Source organism: Marmota marmota, unplaced genomic scaffold (assembly GCF_001458135.2).
Source record: "Marmota marmota marmota unplaced genomic scaffold, marMar, whole genome shotgun sequence".
NCBI lineage: Eukaryota > Metazoa > Chordata > Mammalia > Rodentia > Sciuridae > Marmota > Marmota marmota.
This window is the reverse complement of record NW_026000294.1, coordinates 8,458,766-8,479,002: the sequence shown is the minus strand read 5'-3', so window position 1 is coordinate 8,479,002 and position 20,237 is coordinate 8,458,766. Positions and strand designations below refer to the sequence as shown.

The window sequence follows — 20,237 nt, the reverse complement described above, 5'->3', positions numbered from 1 at the left end:
TTAGAAACAAATGAGAACAGAGATAGTATATAACAAGATTTCTGAAACAGTATGAGAGCAGTTCTTAGAGGAAAGTTTATAGCATTAAATTTCCACATTAAAAAAATAGAAATATTGCAAATAAATGATAGACATAAAGGTTCTAGCAAAATAATAACAAACTAATTATAAAGACAAGAAAAGGCAGCCATAATATCAGAGTCAAAATTAATGAAATGGATAATAAAAACCAATGTAAAGGATCAATAAGATGAAGGATTGCTTATTTCAAAAGATAAACAAGATTAATAACACATTGCTAAAGTAACCAATAGTAAGACAGAGAAGAGCCAAGTCATCAAAAATAAAGATAAAAAATTAATTATCATTAAAAAATCTTTTGAAATCTAGAGGATCATTAGAAGTTGTTTTGAAAATTTATACCACTAAACTTGAAAATCTAGAATATATTCACAAATTTGCAGACTCATACAATCTAACCAAATTAAACCATGAGGAAATAAAAAACATAATTAGACCAATTAAGCAATTAGATTAAAGAAGCAATTAGAACCTTCCAATAAAGAAAAGCTCAAGACCAGATGAACTCTCAGGCAAGTTCTACCTGACCTTTAATGTACTAACACTAATCCTTATCAAAATACTCCACAATACAGAAAAGGCAAAAACACATCCAAATCTATTCTAAAAGACAGTATTACCCTAATACCAAAACAATACAAAGACATATCAAGAAAAGATAACTTCAGACCTATATACCTGATTGATATAGATGGAAATAATACTGCTCAAACAGTGGTAAACAATATTCAAAAACACAGCAAGAAGACAGTACCCCATGAACAAGTTGGTTTCATTCTAAAAATGGAAATTTGGTTCAACTTATACAAATGAATATATGTATTTCACCACATTTATAGAATTAAGGACAAAAACCATGATTGTCTCAATAAATGCAGAAAAATTATTTGACAAAACCAAGCAACTGTCCATGTTAAAAAACCTGGAGAAACTAAGGATAGAAAGAACTCACCTCAATGTTATAAAGGGCATAATACAACCCAAGGCCAGTATCATACTTTTTTTTTGAGAGAGAGAGAGAGAGAGAGAGAATTTTTAATATTTATTTATTTTTTTAGTTTTCCGCAGACACAACATCTTTGTGTGTGGTGCTGAGGATCGAACCCGGGCCACACGCCTGCCAGGCGAGCGCACTACCGCTTGAACCATATCCCCAGCCCGCCAGTATCATACTTAACAGAGAAAAACTAAAATAATTTTTATAAAATCAGGTACAAGACACTCTCATAACCCCTATATAATACTGTCCTTGAAACTCCAGTCAGAGAACTCAGTTTTAAAAAAGGAAATTAAAAGAATATGAATATGAAAGGAAGAAATCAAATTATCTCTGTTTGCTGATGACATGATCCTATAACTAGAGGACAGAAAAAAATTCACCAAATGACTTCTAGAACTGATATGTAAATTCAGCAAAGTAGCAAGATATAGGATCAGCACTTATAAATCAATAATGTTACTATAATCCAACACAGATTCAGCTGAGAAAGAAATCAGGGAAACATCCCTTTCATAACAACCTAAAAATGAAATGAAATAACTAAGAATTAATTTAATCAAGGAGATCTCTACAATGAAAATTATAGAACACTGAAGAAATTTAATAAAGACCTTAGAAAATGCAAAGTCCTTCCATTTTCTTCGATAGGCAGAATTAATATTATCAAACTGGGCATATGACCCATAGCAATATACAGATTCAGTGCAATCCCCATGAAAATACCAATGACATTTTTCATAAAACTAGAAAAAATAATTCTTTCCAAATAAATCATTTGGAAGAATAAGAGAACCAGAATAGCCAAAGCAATGCAAGAGATATCAGAATGCTAAATCTCAAATTATGCTACAAAGCTATAGTAACAAAATAGAATGATATTCCCATCAAAATAGTCATAAAGACCAATGGAATAGAATAGAAGATACAACCTCATATAAATACAGCTCTACTACACAGTATAATAGTGCATAAAAGTTGCCTCATGTATCCCAATTGTCCACATAAAGCAAAGGCAGGAGATATCTTGAGGTAATGGTGTTATGTCAGCAGCTACAGGAACCCGGAACCAGGAAATTTGAGCTGGGTCCAATTCATGGTCCTGGCAGACACCTTCCATGTGACCTAGACTGTGCCTAACAAACCAACAGCAAAATAGGCATTGAGAATATTTTAACCAGGAAAATACAAGTCAGAGAGGCCGAGGAGATCCAAAGCTCTGCTGCCTCTTTGAGTCTGGTCGCTTTCAGGACCAGCTTAAGCAGGTCGGGAACTTTAATGTGCAAGTGGGACTATGCTCTAGGACTAAGCCTGGAAGCCTAAAAAGGGTGCCTATGGATAACAGAAGCCATGAAGGATTGATTGGCTCCCTCAACCTATCAGTGGAACACTGGGAAAGCTCTTAGGTTACAGACTTACACCACAGATGGGCAACTGCTGGGCCCTGGAGGTGTGTTGATTTAATATCTTCGGAGCAGTCATCATTCAACAAAGTCCCTAAGTCCTGACTAGACCTAAGTCCTGCCTTCAGGAACTCCACATGCAGTAATTGCTCTCGCAGAATTCTTCAGGGACTTCACCTTAGGAGTGCATACTTGGTGTCAAGGCAGACAAAACCCTGCTGACAGTATTTCCCATCTCACCATAACTTAAAAAGGGAAGCTGAGAATTTTTAATGCCAATGGCTATTCGTTGGGCAACACAAAAAGAGGAAGGGTTTGACAGCCTTCAGCCTCTACTCTTGTGCTCAGTACATGCTTCAAGAAGAAATGGAAAGAAAGATAGTTGGGCACAAAGAACATATGTTCTCATTGACTATATTGACCCCCTCAATGGAAATTGTTGGCAGCAGGTCCACCCTGGCCCCTGGAGCCCTACCTCCACTAGTTTGTTCTGCATGCCAGTGTGGCCAGCTCACAAGGCCATGGCGAACTTGCGGTTTTTCTGTTCCTGCTTGTCCGTCTGAGACATATGTATCCCACAGGAATGTCTTGACCTTTTCTGGTCTGATGGACTTCTTGTTAAGGGAGGTTTCGGTACCTGACAATAATAGATGTTGAAACTAAATTTCTCCCCCCTCCCTCCTGCTTTTGGGTAGTTTTCCACTTCTGCTGCTTGGGGATAAAAGAAAGTGTGTTAGCAATAAAGTGTGTGACTCCTGGATGAAGAACCTTGGTGTCCTGTGTGTCTTTTAACCTCGCCGTCCCTCGCCGGACTCGGCTCCCTTGGCCGGACGCGGCAATGGAAATGATTCCTCAACCTTTCATCAAATGAGAGGATTTTTTTCTTTTTAAAGATTAAATGGTATTTTTATGTATATATACCACATTTCCTTTATTCATTCATTCATTGATGGACCCTTTGGTTGATTCCATATACTGGCGATTATTAATAAATGCAGCAATTAACATGGAGTGGAAATATCCCCTCAACATACTGATTTCAGTTCCTCTGAATATTTTCGTAGAAGAATTGACAGGTTCAATGCAAATCCCTATAAAAACTCCAATATTTTTCACATAAATAGATAAAATAATCCTTAAACTTGTATGAAACCACAAAAGACCCCAAATAACCAAAACAATATTGATATAAAAGAAATAAGTTGGAGGCATCACACTCCCATTTTCCCAAAACATAATAAAGTGATTATAATTTAAGCAACATAGTACTATCATAAAGCAGATACGATGACCAATGGAACAGGAAATAAGATGCACATTTATAGTCAATTGGTTTTCAACAGAGGTGACAAGAATGCATACTGGGGAAATGACATTCTATTCAATAAACATTGCTGGGAAAACAAGAATGAAATTGGATCCTCGTATCATATTATATACAAAAGTCAATTCAAAATGTATTAGTCTTGGGCTGGTGTTTTAGCTCAGTGGCCGAGTGCTTGCCTTGCACATGTGAGGCACTAGGATTGATCTTCAGCACCACATAAAAATAAATTAAAAAATGGTTAGTCTTAAATATAAAGCATGAGCCTATATTACTAGAAGCAAACAAAGACGAAAAGCTATAGAATATTGTTCTATGCAATAATTTTATGGGGTATAACCCTGAAAGCCCAAGCATCAAATGTAAAAATGTAATAGGTAAATGGGATTATAGCAAACAAAACAAACCAATAAAAAGAAAGAAAGAAAGAAAGAAAGAAAGAAAGAAAGAAAGAAAGAAAGAAAGAAAGAACCTTGTGCACAGAAAAGGAACCTACAAAATGAGTAATATGTCCAAGTCATATATCAGATGGGTGTCGGTTTCCAAAATATAGAAGGAATTCAAACAATTTTATAAGAAGGAAAAATAACATGATTTAAAAATGGGCAAAGGACCTGACCAGAAATTTCTCATAAGAAAGCACACAATAGGCAACAGGTAAATGAAAAATAGCATCATTATTCACTATGGAAATCAAATTAAAACCATAATGACATATCACCTAAAACCCATTAAAATGTGTTTTAACAAAATAAGGAAAGACGTGTTTAAGTGAAGATGAGTACAAAGGAACTCTTGTGCATTGCTTGTGGGAATGTAACAGTGTATCCTTTATTGAATATATATATATATCATACACACACATATTCACACACATATACACACACATATATGGGGTTTTAAAATAGTAATATAGACATTAAGAATTACCATTTTAACCATTTTAAGTATATGGTACAGTGCAATGAAAACATTCACTTTTTTTATGCAATGATTAAAGCCACCCTAGATAGCATCAAGGATACTTGCAAGGTCCATTGTAGAAACAGATATGCAGGAACTTTAGACAAGGGCTTAATATAAAGCTTAAGACCACCTCCTTTCATTGTCTGCATCTCAGGTACTTCTGTTGATTACAATGGATTCCCTAATGTATTTCACTGTTCAAAGTTTTCAAAAAATACCTCAAAGGAGTAAAAAGAGAATTTTGCACTTGATAGGAAGTATAGAAGAGCAATTAAGACCATGAGTTCTAAGAACATTTTGTCTTGGTTTGAATTCTAGATGTGAAGCCTCTGACAAATTTGATAACCTGCCTGTACCTTAGTTTCATTATCAACCTGTTATGAGAAGTACAGGAGCAAATAGTCCCTGGTTAAGTACTTGATAAATATTAGCTGTTAGTGTTGTTACTATTGTTGTTATTGCTGTTGAACTCACACAAAAGCTGTAATAAAACACTATGTAGAGGGCTTCAGTGTGATCCATCCTAAATATTAATTGCTTCATCAATGGTGACTACTGAGCATGCAAATAGGACATTCAGATAATAAGAAAGCTGACAAGATGCTGGAAAATCATTTTAAATGCTTCCAGGAAAGCAAAATGCGGAGAAGATGTTTCACTTTTCTGCTTCATAAAACAATAGGGTTGACAATGAAAGGACCAACCAGTATAAGTGCTGCCAGAGAGAAGTTTCTTACCATGGGAAGAGCTGCTGAAATAAAATACTAGAAAATGCATTGTGAACCACAGTTCAATCCACATAGTTTTTCCAGTTCAGTAGGAAAATGTCACAATTAAACATTTGGGTTCCTATTTTTAAAATTTCAAACTTATAAATTACTTATTTCTGGAATTGTAACATTCTCAGACCCTCAATGATTATGGGTAACTGAAAGTAAGGAAATAGAAAATGAAGATAAAGGGAACTACTGTATTGTTATGATATAATGGAATACTTAATTAAATTGTCTTTTATTTAACTGCTGTATTGTTTTGTCTTTTTGATCCTAACCATTTAAATTGGAGTGAAGTGATAACTTTTTCTAATTTTTAGAATTTTTAAAATTTGTTCTTTTTAGTTATATATGACAGTAGATGTTAAATGATATCTAACTGTTCTTTTTAATTTTATTTTCCTGAGGATTAGAAATGCTGAACATTTTCATATATTAAACATATTGAACATTTTCTCACATTAAACATTTGTATATATCCTTTTCAAAAGTGTCATTTATGCCGATCACTAAAGTTTTAATTATATTATTTAGTTGTTTGTGATTGAAATTTTTGTAATCAATCATTTTCTTTAGTTTTAGTTTTGGTATTAAGTCATTTGCTATTCTGGATTATTAACCACTTATCTGATACATACTTTGAAAATATTGTAGTCCATTCTGGAGGTTGTTTATTTACTTTATTGATCATTTTTAGGTTTTATATTGTTGGGATCCTGTTAAAAATAACCTTTCCTGTTCTAATGTCTTGATGCATTTTCCTTGTGTTTTCTTCTGCCAGCTTTATGGTTTCTAGTTTTATATTTAAGTATTCAATCCATATTAAGTTGATTTTTATGTAAATTTTTTAATTTATATATTACAGAAAAATGCATTACAATTCTTATTACATATATAGAGCACAATTTTTCATATCTCTGGTTGTATACATAGTATATTCACACCAAATCATGTCTTCATACATGTACTTTGGGTAGTAATGATCATCACATTCCACCATCTTTAATTGCCCCATATACCTCCCTTCCCCTCCAACCCCTCTGCCCATGCTCCCATACCCTATCCCACTATAAAGCAGCTTCCTTATATCAAAGAAAACATTGGGGATTTGGTTTTTGTGATTGGCTCACTTCACTTAGCATTATCTTCTCTAACTCCATCCATTTACCTGCAAATGCCATGATTTTATTCTCTTTTATTGCTCAGTAATATTCCATTGTGTATATATGCCATATTTTTATCCATTCATCTATTAAAGGGCATCTAGGTTGATTCCACAGTTTAGCTATTGTGAGTTGTGCTGCTATAAAAATTGATGTGGCTGTGTCCCTGTAGTATGCTGTTTTAAGCCCATTGGGTCAAATAGTGATTCCATTCCCAATTTTCCAAGAAATCTCCATACTGCTTTCCATATTGGATGCACCAATTCACAGTCCCACCAGCAGTGTATGGGTATTCCTTTTTCCCCACATCCTCTCCAACACTTATTGTTGTTTGTCTTCGTAATAGCTGCCATTCTGACTGGAGTGAGATGAAATTTGAGAGTCGTTTTTATTTGCATTTCTCTAATTGCTAGTGATGATGAACATTTTTCATGTATTTGTTGATTGTACATCATCTTATGAGAAGTGTTTCTTCAGTACCTTGGTCCATTTAGTTATTGGGTTATCTGTTTTTTTGGTGTTTAACTTTTTGAGTGCTTTACATACCCTAGTGATTAGTGTTCTCTCTGATGTGTGAGGGGTAAAGATTTGCTCCCAAGATGTAGGCTCTCTGTTCACCTCACAGACAGTTTCTTTTGCTGAGAAGAAAGTTTTTAGTTTGATTTCATCCAATTTATTGATTTTTTATTTTAATTCTTGTGCCACAAGAGTCTTATTAAGGAAGTTGGGGCCTAATCCCACATGATGGAGATTAGGGCCTACTTTTTCTTCTATTAGATATAGGGTTTCTGGTTGTATTCCTAAGTCCTTGATTCATTTTGAGTTGAGTTTTGTATATGGTGAGAAATAGGGATTTAATCTCATTTTGTTGCTTATGGATTTCCAGTTTTCTCAGCACCATTTGCTGAAGAGGATATCTTTTCTCCAATGCATGTTCTTGGCACCTTTGTCTAATATAAAATAATTTTGTTTTATAGGTCAGTCTCTGTGTCCTCTATTCTGTACCATTGGTCTACCAATCTGCTTTGGTGCCAATACCATGCTGTTTTTGTTACTATTGCTCCGTAGTATAGTTTATGCTCTGGTATAGTGATGGCCCCTGCTTCACTCTTCCTGCTAAGGATTGCTTTAGCTATTCTGTTCTCTTTTATTTCCAGATGAATTTCATGATTGCTTTTTCTATTTCTATGAGGAATGTCACTGGAATTTTGATTGGAATTGCAATAAATTTGTATAGTGCTTTTGGAAGTATGGTCATCTTGATAATATTAATTCTGCCTATTCAAGAGCAAGGTAGATCTTTCCATCTTCTAATGTCTTCTTTGATTTCCTTCTTAAGAGTTCTATCATTTTCATTATATAGATCTTTCACCTCTTTCATTAAGTTGATTCCCAAGTATTTTATATGAGGGTATTGAGAATGGGGTAGTTTTTCTCATTTCCCTTTCTGAGGATTTGTCACTGATATACAGAAATGCCTTTGATTTAAGGGTGTGGATTTTATATCCTGCTACTTTGCTGAGTTCATTTATTAGTTCTAGGAGTTTTCTGGTAGAACGTTTAGGGTCTTCCAGGTATAGAAATAATATCATCAGCAAATAGTGCCAATTTGAGTTCTTCTTTTCTCATGTGTATACCTTTAATTTCATTTGTCTAATTGCTCTGGCCAGTGTTTCAAGAACTATGTTAAATAGAAGTATTGAAAGAAGTCTTCCCTGTATTCTTCCAGTTTTTGTAGGAAATGCATTCAATTTTTCTCAATTTAGAATGATGTTGGCCTGGGGCTTAACATAGATAGCCTTATGATGTTGAGATATGTTACTGTTATCCCAATTTTTTCTTGTGTTTTGAATATAAAGGGATGCTATATTTTGTCAAATGCTTTTCCTGTGTCTATTGAGATGATCATATGATTCTGTAAGTCTATTGATGTGATGAATTACATTTATTGATTTCTGTATGTTGAACCAACCTTGCATCCCTGGGATGAATCCCACTTGATCATGGTGCACGATCTTTTTTTATATGTCTGCATTTTATTTGCCAGAATTTTATTGAGAATTTTTGCATCTATGTTCATTAGAGATATTGGTCTGAAGTTTTCTTTTTTTATTGTGTCTTTGCCTGGTTTTGAAATCAGACTGATATTGGCCTCATAGAATGAGGGCCACTTTTTGGAAGATGTACTGCCTCTTTTCTATTTCCTGAAATAAATTGGAAAGTATTGGAATTAGTTCTTCTTATAGGTCTTGTAGAACTCGGCTGTGTATACATCCAGTCTTGGGCTTTTCTTGGTTGGTAGACTTTTGATGGAGCCTGCTATTTCGCCATGTGAAATTGATCTGTTTAAATTGTGTATATCATCCTAATTAAATTTGGGCAAATTATATGACTCTAGAAATTTGTCAATGCCTTCGATATTTTCAAACTAATTTCTAATTATCTTCTGTATTTCTGTAGTGTCTTTTGTGATATTTCCTTTGTCATCATATATGATAGTGATTTAAGTTTTCACTCTTCTTCTCTTCATTAGCATGTCTAAATGTCTGTCAATTTTATTTATTTTTTCAAAGAACCAACTTTTTGTTCTATCAATTTTTAAATTGTTTCTTTTGTTTCAATTTTATTGACTTCAGTTCTGATTTTAATTATTTCCTGTCTTCTTTTGCTTTTGGTGATGATTTGTTCTTCTTTTTCTAGGGTGTTGAGATGTAGTGTTAAGTCATTTATTTGTTGACTCTTTCTTCTTTTAAGGAATGAACTCCATGCAATGACCTTTCCTCTTAGAAATGCTTTCATAGTGTCCCAGAGATTTTGATAAATTGTATTTGTTTCTCATTCACCTCTAAAAATTTTTTAATCTCCTCTTTGATCTCTTCTGTAACCCATAGTCTCCAGGTGTCGGAGTGGATTTTATTTCTTATTTTATCATTGATTTCTAATTTCATTACATTATGACCTGATAAAATGCAGGGTAGTATTTCTATTTTTTATATTTGCTAAGAGTTGCTTTGCGGCATAGTATATGGTCTATTTTAGAGAAGGATCCATGTGCTACTGAGAAGAAAGTATATTCTCTCGTTAAAGGTTGGAACATTATATATATGTCAGTTAAGTCTAAGTTATTGATTGTATTATTGAATTCTAAAGTTTCTTTGTTCAGCTTTTGTTTGGAAGATCTATCTAGTGATGAAAGAGGTGTGTTAAAGTCACCCAAAAGTATTGTGTTGTGGACTATTTGACTCTTGAACTTGAGAAGAGTTTGTTTGATGAACATAGCTGCTCCAATGTTTGGGGCATATATATTTATAATTGTTAAGTCTTGTTGGTGTATGTTTCCCTTGAGAAGTACGTAGTGTCCTTCTTTATCCTTTTTGATTGACTTTAGTTTGAAGTCTACTTTATTTGATATGAGGATGGAAACCCCTGATTGCTTCCTCAGTCCATGTGAGTGGTATGATTTTCCCAACCCTTCACCTTCAGTCTGTGAATGTTGTTTTCTATGAGATGTGTCTCTTGGAGGCAGCATATTGTTGGGTCTTTTTTTAATCCAATATGCTAGTCTGTGCATTTTGATTGTTGAGTTTAGGCCATTAACATTCAGGGTTATTACTGAGACATAATTTGTATTCCCAGGCATTCTTTTTTTTTTTTTTTTGGTATTTAACATGACTAATCTATCTGATTAGATTTTCCTCATTTTATAATTGATTTAATCCCTCCCTTTGCTGATTTTCATCATTGTTTTTCATTTCCTCTTCTTTGGATATTTTGCTGAGGATGTTCTGTAGTGTAGGCTTTCTAGTTGTAAATTATTTTAACTTTTTTATCATGGAAGGTTTTTATTTCATCATCAAATCTAAAGTTTAGTTTTGCTGGACATAAGATTCTTGGTTGGCATCTATTTTCTTTCAGATCTTGGTATGTGTTGTTCAATGATCTCCTGGCTTTGAGGGTCTGGGTAGAAAAATTTGCTGAGATATGAATTGGTATCCCCCCTATATGTGATCTGATTCCTCTCTCTTGTGGCTTTTAAGGTTCTATCCTTATTCTATATGATAGGCATTTTCATTATAATGTGTCTTGGTGTAGATCTATTGTAATTTTGGTTTTCAAATTCGTTTTTCATGTTTGGGAAATTTTCTGATATTATCTCATTGAAGAGATTGTGCATTCTTTGGTTTGAAACTCTGTGCCTTCCTCTATTCCAATAACTCTTAGATTTAGTCTTTTGATGTTGTCCCATAATTCTTGGATGTTCTGTTCATGTTTTTTAACTTTCTTCACTGTGTGATCAACTTTATTTTCCAGATTGTATACTTTTGTCTTGATTATCTGATGTTCTTTCTTCCAAGTGATCTATCTATCGGTAATGGTTTCTATTGATTTTTTTATTTGATTTATTGTATCCTTCATTTCAAGGATTTCTGACTGGTTTTTCTTCAGGGTCTCTCTCTCTTGAAGTAATCTTTTGCTACCTGTATATGCCTCTTTCTCATTGTTGAAGTGATCAATTTTTGCTTGTATTTGCTCATTTAGGTCATTCTTTAATTCACCGATCATTTTAATTATGAACCTTTTTAACTCTTTCTCTGAGATTTCAACAACTTTGCTGTCCATAGATTCTGTTATTATAGTGTCCTGGTTTGTTTGGGGCACTTTCCTCCCATGTTTTTTCATGTTGTTTATGTATTTTCCTTTCTTGCAGTGTAAATCTGAGATATTACAGTTTCTTCCCTATAATCTTGTAGTACCTGTGCAGATTGTCTGTACCTCACCTTGATGGTGGGCTTCCAGAACTTGTGGGTGTCCCTCAATGGATGCTACTGCATCCTGGGACTGGGACCTGCATAAGTTGGAGTGGGTGGTTCTGGGCCACTGCGCTTGACCTCCTGTGGTAGTCTGCTGGTAGTAAGGGGTGGTCCTGCACCAAAGGCTAGTCTCTGGCAGTGTCTGCCCCACCAGGGGATGGGTGAACCAGGCCTACTGAAATCCTCAGTCCCACATGGGCTGTTGTGAGAGGTCTGGGCTAGATCTCAGCTCTCACAGTAGTGCACTGTTCAGAAGGGGTGGTCCTGCACCAGAGACTAGGCTCTGGTGAGAGTCTGCCCCACTAGTAAAGGAGTGGACCCGGCCCACTGTGCACCTGGGCCCTGCAAAGGCTGGTGTGGGTGGATCTGTGCCACTGGGCCTGACCTCCCGGTTGAGATCTTGGATCCCAAGTGGGCTTGTGTGGGAAGCCTGGGCTGTATCTCAGCTCTCGTGGTAGTGCATTAGCAGAAGGGGCAGTCCTGCACTAGAGCCTAGGCTCTGGCTAGTGTCTGCCCAGCCAGGAAAGGGGTAGACCCAGCCCACTGTGTGCCTGGGTCCTGTAGAGCCCAGTGTGGGTGAATCTCTAAGTTGACTTTTTAACTGGTGAGGGATAATGGAATTTTGTGTAATTTTTTGTACATGTGGCTATCTAGCTTTCCAGTAATCATTCATTTAAAAACTGTTCTTCTAAAACACTTTCCTATCATATTTGTTGAAAATATGTTAGCTACGGATAAGTGGCTTTACTTCTAGGCCCTCTAGTCTGTTCTATGCACCTGTATATCTATTTTTTTCCAATTTATACCATCCTATTTTGATTACTGCAGGTTTGGAGTATAATTTAAAGTGAGATAGTGCAAGCCTTCTGGTTTGCTCAAGATTGTTTTGACTACTTGATGTTATTTTGTTGTTCCATACAAATATTATGGGTTTTTTTCTATCCCTGTGAAGAATGCATTTCATGGATGGGGATTGCATTGATTCTTTGGGTCACTTTAGTAGGATAGACTTTTTAACAATATTGATTCTTCCAGTCCATGAACATCATTTATCTTTCCAATTTTGTATATCTTCATTTCTTTACATAAATATTTTTATAGTTTTCATTGTAGAGATCTCATATATTTGGTTAAATATATCTCTAAGTATTTTGTTTTCAGAAGCTACTGGAAATGTATTTACTTTATTCATTCTTTTTTCCAACAATTCAGTATATGCATATAGAAATTCTACTGATGTGTTTTAATGTGGATTTTGCATCCTACAATTTCCTGAAGTTCTTTATTAGTTGTAATATTTGTGTGGAATTTGGGGGTTTTCAAAATATAAGATCCTGATGTCTGTAAACAGGGACATGCTGACTTATTTCTTCTTAGTTTGGATGCCCATTATTCTTTCACTTCACTGATTTCTCTGTAGTATTTGATCCCTATATTAAAATAGTGAATACTGATATCCTTTACTTATTTCAGATATTGGGAAAATTTCAATTTTACCCACTCAATATGATGCAATCTTTGGGATGGTTATATATGGTCTTTAGTAGGTTAAGATATATTCCCTTCTATACCTAACTAGCTCAGTGTTTTATCATGAAGGGATGTTCACTTTTATCAAATGTTTATTGTGTATGCATTGAGATGATCATAAGATTTTTATCCTTCCTTTATTCTGTTGACATTGTGAACTCACCTAACATTCTTATAGTCCTCTGTTAACAGACACACTATTATTTAGTATTATAATTTACATGGAAAGACATTCAATGAGAATTCAATGAGAATAATCCCAGAAAATCTTTCCTTCCCTCCACTGTGAGATACAAACTGAGTTATCAGATAAGTTCAGGAAAAAAAATTGGGCATACTCTCTTCAGATCATTCTTCTCTTTAGAATATGATTGTCTGTAAAATGTATATTCTATCTGTTGGGGAACACTGCAAGTATGTGTAAGTCTAATCCAAATAAGTACTAACCTGTCCTCTGGTTGCACACATAAGCCCATACACCAAACTAACATATCAGCAGTAAACATAGAACTATGACTTTCATCTGGCTCTAGTATTTATGTCCAGTTGGTTCCAATACCACCGTTTACAATAACTACCTATTCTAGACAAGTATGACTGTTAAAAATTTTCCTAACCATCACATCAAAGAAACAGAATCTACTGGATCTCACCTGTTTTCCAGGATGATCTCATTGCTTAAGGTGTCTTGCATTGGATCCAGCATCCTAAATGTGGGAATTCTACCATTGCCACTAAGTGGTATGTAATCTTTGCCATCCTGCAAGAAAAAAACACAAATGGCAATCATTCCCAAAGGAAATATATGCTAAATGAAAAATTTTATTCCCTTCCTTGAATGAATTTATCTGAGAAGAGCTACATATAAAACAACATGAATGGATATACTAATTCAAACCCTAGAGGAAAAGTGCCTATTTTGCTAAGTAGTCACAGAACAAAAACAGCAGCAAAAAACTATACTGTTTCCTTCATTTATTACTTAATTTGCTTTTTTAGGAATCAGTTGAAGATTTAAAACCAATTACTACTAGCAGGAGATCAAGTTCCTTACTCTTAAAGGTTCAACAATTGTTACATTTTTAAGATTTTACAATGGAATTATTGTGGAGAGGGATTGAAACTAAACTTCATTTAATCTGAACTATGCAATACCTCATGGTTGATATTTTTATTTATTTAATTTTTAACTGGGCAAGGACATTAAAATTTGAATTTGAGAGACAAGCTTTTTGTTGGTATAGGAGAGGGTCAGTTATTATGAATCTTGAGTGTTTTGTTTGACCATAGATAGGTAAATATTGCTTTTGAAATCAAATATCATTGGATTAATAGAGCCTCTAAGCCTTTACCTCTATATGGTCTTCATCATTCTGAGAGTTTAGGTGGGGCTTTTATATCCTTCATTGTGATTATAAGTTCTGGATATCTATTTAGACAAGCTAACTTAAAGGAAAGGGGTTGTGTCAAATTGGACCCTACTTCAAATGTTATATCTCCCTTCAAAACATTACCTCTCTCAGCTCAAAGTGCATTCTCTCCTCCTACTGAGCTCCAAAATTCCCCATTCCTTTCCTTTCTCCTCAATTTTCTTCTCAAATGGGACTAATCTCTCTTGTATCAAGAGAATTGTAATAGCTTTTAGGGTGGTCCTAATGGTCACTGTCCCTTGTTATTCATACCCTTACATAATTCCCTCCCATTAGATGGGATATTAATTTATTGACTCACTTCTTATCAATAGACTATGACCAACATGAAGAGATACAGATTCCAAGAATAGGTTGTATAAAGATGTGGCTTTCACTTTGCAAACTCTTATTATGTGAGCTGCCCTAGGAAGAGACCCATGTAGAAAGACATCAAGGCAGAGCTCCAGACTAGATCCACAGAAGAACTGTACCTTGTCAGTAAATGCATGAGTAAATTTTAAAATGTATGTACATCTAATGAAGCTTTCAGATGCAAATAAAATCATAGCCATCATCTTCAATGAAAATTCTTAAGACTCCTAGAGCCACAGTAAAGCTCTCTTTGGATTCCTGACACACAAAAATTAAGGAATAATAAATGTTTTTTTTTTAATTTACTTTATTAAGTTAAAACATGTATAACTAATTGTACCATTTCAACCCTTTAATTGTGGAGCTCAGTGACACTAGTTAGATGTACATTGTTGTTAAAGTAATGATGATTATCCATCCCCAGAATATTGTATATCATCAAAAGCAAACTCCATGTCCTTCTTCAAGAAGAAAAGAAAAGAAACATCCCATTTCTGTCCACCCACCTCTGAAGTGGAACTGGTATCTTTTTACTTTGCCTATGTTCTCTTGGTCAGTTTCATTCCACCAACAACTATTTTCCTGTCCTCCTTCCTTCCCCTCAATCCCTTTCTTATATTCCATTGATATCTCTTGTAATTTCATGAAATGCCAACACACTCCCCTCCTCTTATTTTGTTCTTCCTTCTGCATAGGGGAGAAAACATTTGACCCTTGATTTTTCTGGGTGTGGCTTGTTTCACTGAGCATGATTTTCTACCGCTGCATCTATTTAGCAGTAAATGCCACAATCTCATTCTTCTTTTCAGCTGAGTAAAATTTGTGTGTGTGTGTGTGTGTGTGTGTATTACATTTTCTTTATTCATTCATCTGTTGACAGGTATCTGGATTGGTTCCATAGCTTGGCTATTGTTAATTGTGCTACTATAAACACTGAGGTGACTGTATGTTGATAGTATGTTTATTTTAGATATATACCATGGAGATGAGTGGGAAAGCTTGGTCAGATGCTGGCTCCATTCCTACTTTTTTAAGGAATCACTATACTGCTTTAAAGAGTGGTTGTATTAATTTGCAATACCACCAACAATGTATCAGTGTATTTTATTTCCATACCATCACCAGAGTTTAATATGATTTGTATGCTTTTTAAAGTTTTTATGTATTCTGGATAATTGTCATTCTGACTTAAATTCCTTTGCTGTACACAAAGTAGAGTCACATCCTTCATGTCTTCATACATGTTCTTAGGGGAATGATGATCATCACATCCCACCATCTTTCCTACTTTATGTACAACCATAGATATGAAAAATTGTGCTCTAAATGTGTAGTATGTGTTGTAATGTATTCTGTTATCATATATAACAAATTAAAATTAAAAAGAAAATGATAAGAGAGTATTATGAGATATTTTTTCCTGTTTTAATTTTTATTTATTATTATGAATCACTTGACCATCCTCAGCCTACTCTTCTCAAAAATAAACAAATGGTTACCATAAAAATTCCTTTGCTGTATAGAAGAATTTTAATTTGATATAATCCAATTTATTGATTTTTGGATTTATTTCTTGCACTTTAGGAGTCTTGTTAAGGAAGACAGTACCAACACATTGAAAGTTTGAGCCCACATTTTCCTCTAGTAGTTGTAAATTTCCTGGTCTAATTCCTAGGTCTTTGATCCACATTGAGTTCAGTTTTGTGCAGGGGGACATATAGAGTTCTAGTTTCATTCTTATACATATGGATATCCAATTTTCCCAGCAACAGTGGTTTAAAAAGGCTATCTTTTCTATCTTCTTTCTTTCTATGCTTTTAGCATCTTTGTCTAGTATCAAATGACAGTATCTATGTAGGTTTTTCTCTATATCTTCTATTACATTTGTTTTCATGTATGACTTATTGACTGTACAATGATGTAGTATAATTTGAAGTTTGGTATACTTCCTCAGTATTGTTTTGGCTATTCTTGATCTCCTAGTATTCCAAATAAATTTCAGTACTGATTTTTCTAGTTCTGTGATGAATGTCATTGGCATTTTGATGAAAATTACATTGAATCTGTACAATGCTTTTGGTAGCATGGCTGTTTTGATAATATTAAGTCTGCCTATAAATGAACATGGAATATCTTTTCATCTTCTAAGATATTCAATTTCTTTCTAACATGTTTTATAGTTTTTATTGTAAAGGTCTTTCACCTTAATGGTTAGATTTATTCTTTTTCAGCATATTCATTATTGAAGTACAGTAAAGCAATGTTGTATAATATTTCATCCATTGGAAAAGTTAATCCATCAAACTCACTGTCTTCCCTGTGGCACCTGCAAATTTCTCTAAAATAGATCATATTTTAAGGCACAAAAATTTCTTCCCCCCTATCGGATAATAATGGAGTGTAATTAGAAATCAATGACAAGATAAAAACAAAAACCATTCTACCACCTATAGATTAAATAATACATATTTGAATGATGAAGGGATCTAAAAAGAAATCAAGGGGGAGCAAATTTTTACCCCTCACACATAAGCTAGAACACTAGTCTCTAGGATAATAAAGAACTCAAAAAGCTAAGCACCAAAAAATAAATAAAAATAAATAAACCAATCAACAAATGATGGGCCACAGATCTGAACAGACACTTCTCAGAAGAGGATATACAATCAATCAACAAATATATGAAAAAATGCTCATCATCTCTAGCAATCAGAGAAATGCAAATCAAAACTACTCTAAGATATCATCTCACTCCAGTTAGAATGGCAGCTATTATGAAGACAAACAACAATAAGTGTTGGAGAGGATGTAGAGAAAAAGGTACACTCATACATTGCTGGTGGGACTGCAAATTGGTACAGCCAATATGGAAAGCAGTATGGAGAATCCTCGGAAATCTGGGAATGTAACCACCATTTAACCCACCTATCCCCCTCCTTGAACTACACCCAAAGGACCTAAAAACAGCATACAACAGGGACATACGCACATAATATTTAAAGCAGCACAATTCACAATAGCTAAACTGTGGAGCCAACCTAGATGCCCTTCAGTGGATGAATGGATAAAAAATGTGGCATATATACACACAGGAATTTTACTAAGCATTAAAAGAGAATAAAATCATGGAATTTGCAGGTAAATGGATGGAGTTGGAGAAGATAATGCTAAGTGAAGTTAGCCAATCCCCCCAAAAAACAAATGCTGAATGTTTTCTCTGATATAAGTAGACTGACTCATAGTGGGGTAGGGAGGGGGAGCATGGGGGGATTAGATGAATTCTAGATAGGGAAGAGGGGTGGGAGGGGAAGAGAGGGGGAAGGGGATTAGCAAGGATGGTGGAATGTGATGGACATCATTATCCAAAGTACATGTATGACTGTGTAACACAACATTGAAAAGCATTGTTACTTTGAGGCCTCCATGGCATCATCTGTGGCAGGAGATGATAGTTGTGACTGGACATGGGGCAGCAGAGAACAGAAGCCACAGAAGAGACAATAGCAATTGAAAGATGATTAGATTTATTTATGGAAAATGCTCACAGTAGGAGCAATTGGAGGCAAAATGTAGGGAAACAGGGGTTGCACAAAGAACAGGTCCAAAATGGTTAAACTTTGGAACTTTTCCTCAAGTCTTCATTGCCATTTTGTTTCTGTACCTTTCACTTACATATTCATTGGAATTCAGGATAGTAGTTCATATCAAAGTATTATCTATTTTAAGAAGCTTTGGTAAGAAAGAGAGTTCATTAAAATTTGTCCAACTTTGACATCTTCTTTTCTGAGTTCACTGTAAAATTCAAGTCAAGTAACTTGTACAAATGCATCAATATTTTAAAAGCCACCAATATTACACATGCAAAAAGGGCTTACAATCTTCAATAATCTTTAAGACACATTAATTATACATGATCCTTCAAAGGAGACACTTGCATTGTTCAGAATCTTAAGTGTTACACAATGGTGATTTTTGGGATAAATGCCATATGTTTGCTTTGTAAAACCATCATTAAATACTTCAGTGGACTAACCCTGAAAGTCAAAAAAAAAAAAACAAAAAACAAAAAACAAAGTACATGTATGAAGGCTCGAATTGGGTGTCAACATACTTTATTTATAAACAGAGATATGAAAAATTGTGGTATATATGTATAATAAGAATTGTAATACAAAAAAACAAAGTACATGTATACAGGCATGAATTGCTATGAACATACTCTATATACAATGATATGAAAAATTGTACTCTATATGTGTAATAAGAATTGTAATGCATTCTGATGTTGTATTTAAAAAAATAAAATGAATAAAACTAAAAAAAATGAAAGAAGAAGAAATCACGGGGAAAATTTAAAAATTTTTGAAAAGAATGAGAATAGAGATAAAGCATACTAAAATCTCTGGGAGAGTATGAAGGCTGTTTGTAAGGGAAGTTTATAGCACTGAATCCCTACATTAAAAAAACAGAAAATATCCCAAATAAAAAAACTAAACATAAAGGCTATAGAAAAGAAGAATAATCTAACACCCAAATCTGTAGAAAATGGGAAATAATATTAGAATGGAAATCAATGAAACTGAGAATTTACAAAAAACATGAAAAGGATCAAAGAATCAAAGAGTTAGTTCTTTGCAAAGATAAACAAGATTGATAAATTGTAGCCAAACAAACCATAAGAAAGAAAGACAAGATACAAATCAACAAAATTAGAGATAAAAAAGGAAATATCTCGGGGAACTTGAAGATGGCGGCGAGGGGAGTGCATTGCCCCCGTGTGCCGCGTCACTGTGTGGGAGTATGACAAGTCAGGACAGCTAAAGGCTATCTTGTTAGGAATTTCCAGCAATAGTGGGGTGCTCCGGAACCTGGAGGAAGGATTTCCATCGCACAAGGATCGGCTACGGGGACTCAAACGCGAGAGATTTGTCGCACGGAGGGTAACACTGCTTATTCAGCAAACCGCCCCGCGGCTAGAGTCTGAAGCGCGCTGGGAAACGAGGAGGAGATAGTGGCGCAGGGATACAGCGCTGCAGTTTCTGCCAGCTGTGCAAGCACCGTACTCAGTGCTGAATTCTGGGTTCGAGACGGGGGAAGGAAGCGGTCCATTCCGGTTCTCCACACCGGTCAGACCACAGAGGAGGCCAGCGGCCACCATCTTGGAGAGCTGACACACCATCCCTGTTTTCGACTGACTGCAGCTCATTCAGCCATAGAACAGGTAATTTCAGGCTGCCATTCGCCTGCGGCTTGCAGACAGATTACTCAGGCTCAGTGCCTGAGTGCTTCTTGGAGCCTGCTCTTATCATAGCATACACCGAGCACGGAGCGGCCGAGTTCCGGCTCCTGGAACTGCCCTGGCCCAGGGCTAAGGAGCCCGTGGAAACTGCTTCTTGGAGCCTGCT

At 35.1% G+C, this 20,237-nt stretch overlaps 1 protein-coding gene across 1 annotated transcript in view; it reads right to left on the bottom strand.

Annotated features, from left to right (window-relative positions):
* The window catches only part of LOC107155639 (vascular endothelial growth factor receptor kdr-like), a gene marked incomplete at its 5' end in the record, with an annotated part of 118,367 nt that overhangs the window by 29,400 nt on the left and 68,730 nt on the right, over positions 1-20,237 (bottom strand). Inside the window, one exon of the mRNA XM_048797237.1 lies at positions 13,702-13,808. Within this exon, the coding sequence (XP_048653194.1) occupies positions 13,702-13,808 (107 nt within the window). The remainder of the gene's footprint in view (positions 1-13,701; positions 13,809-20,237) is intronic.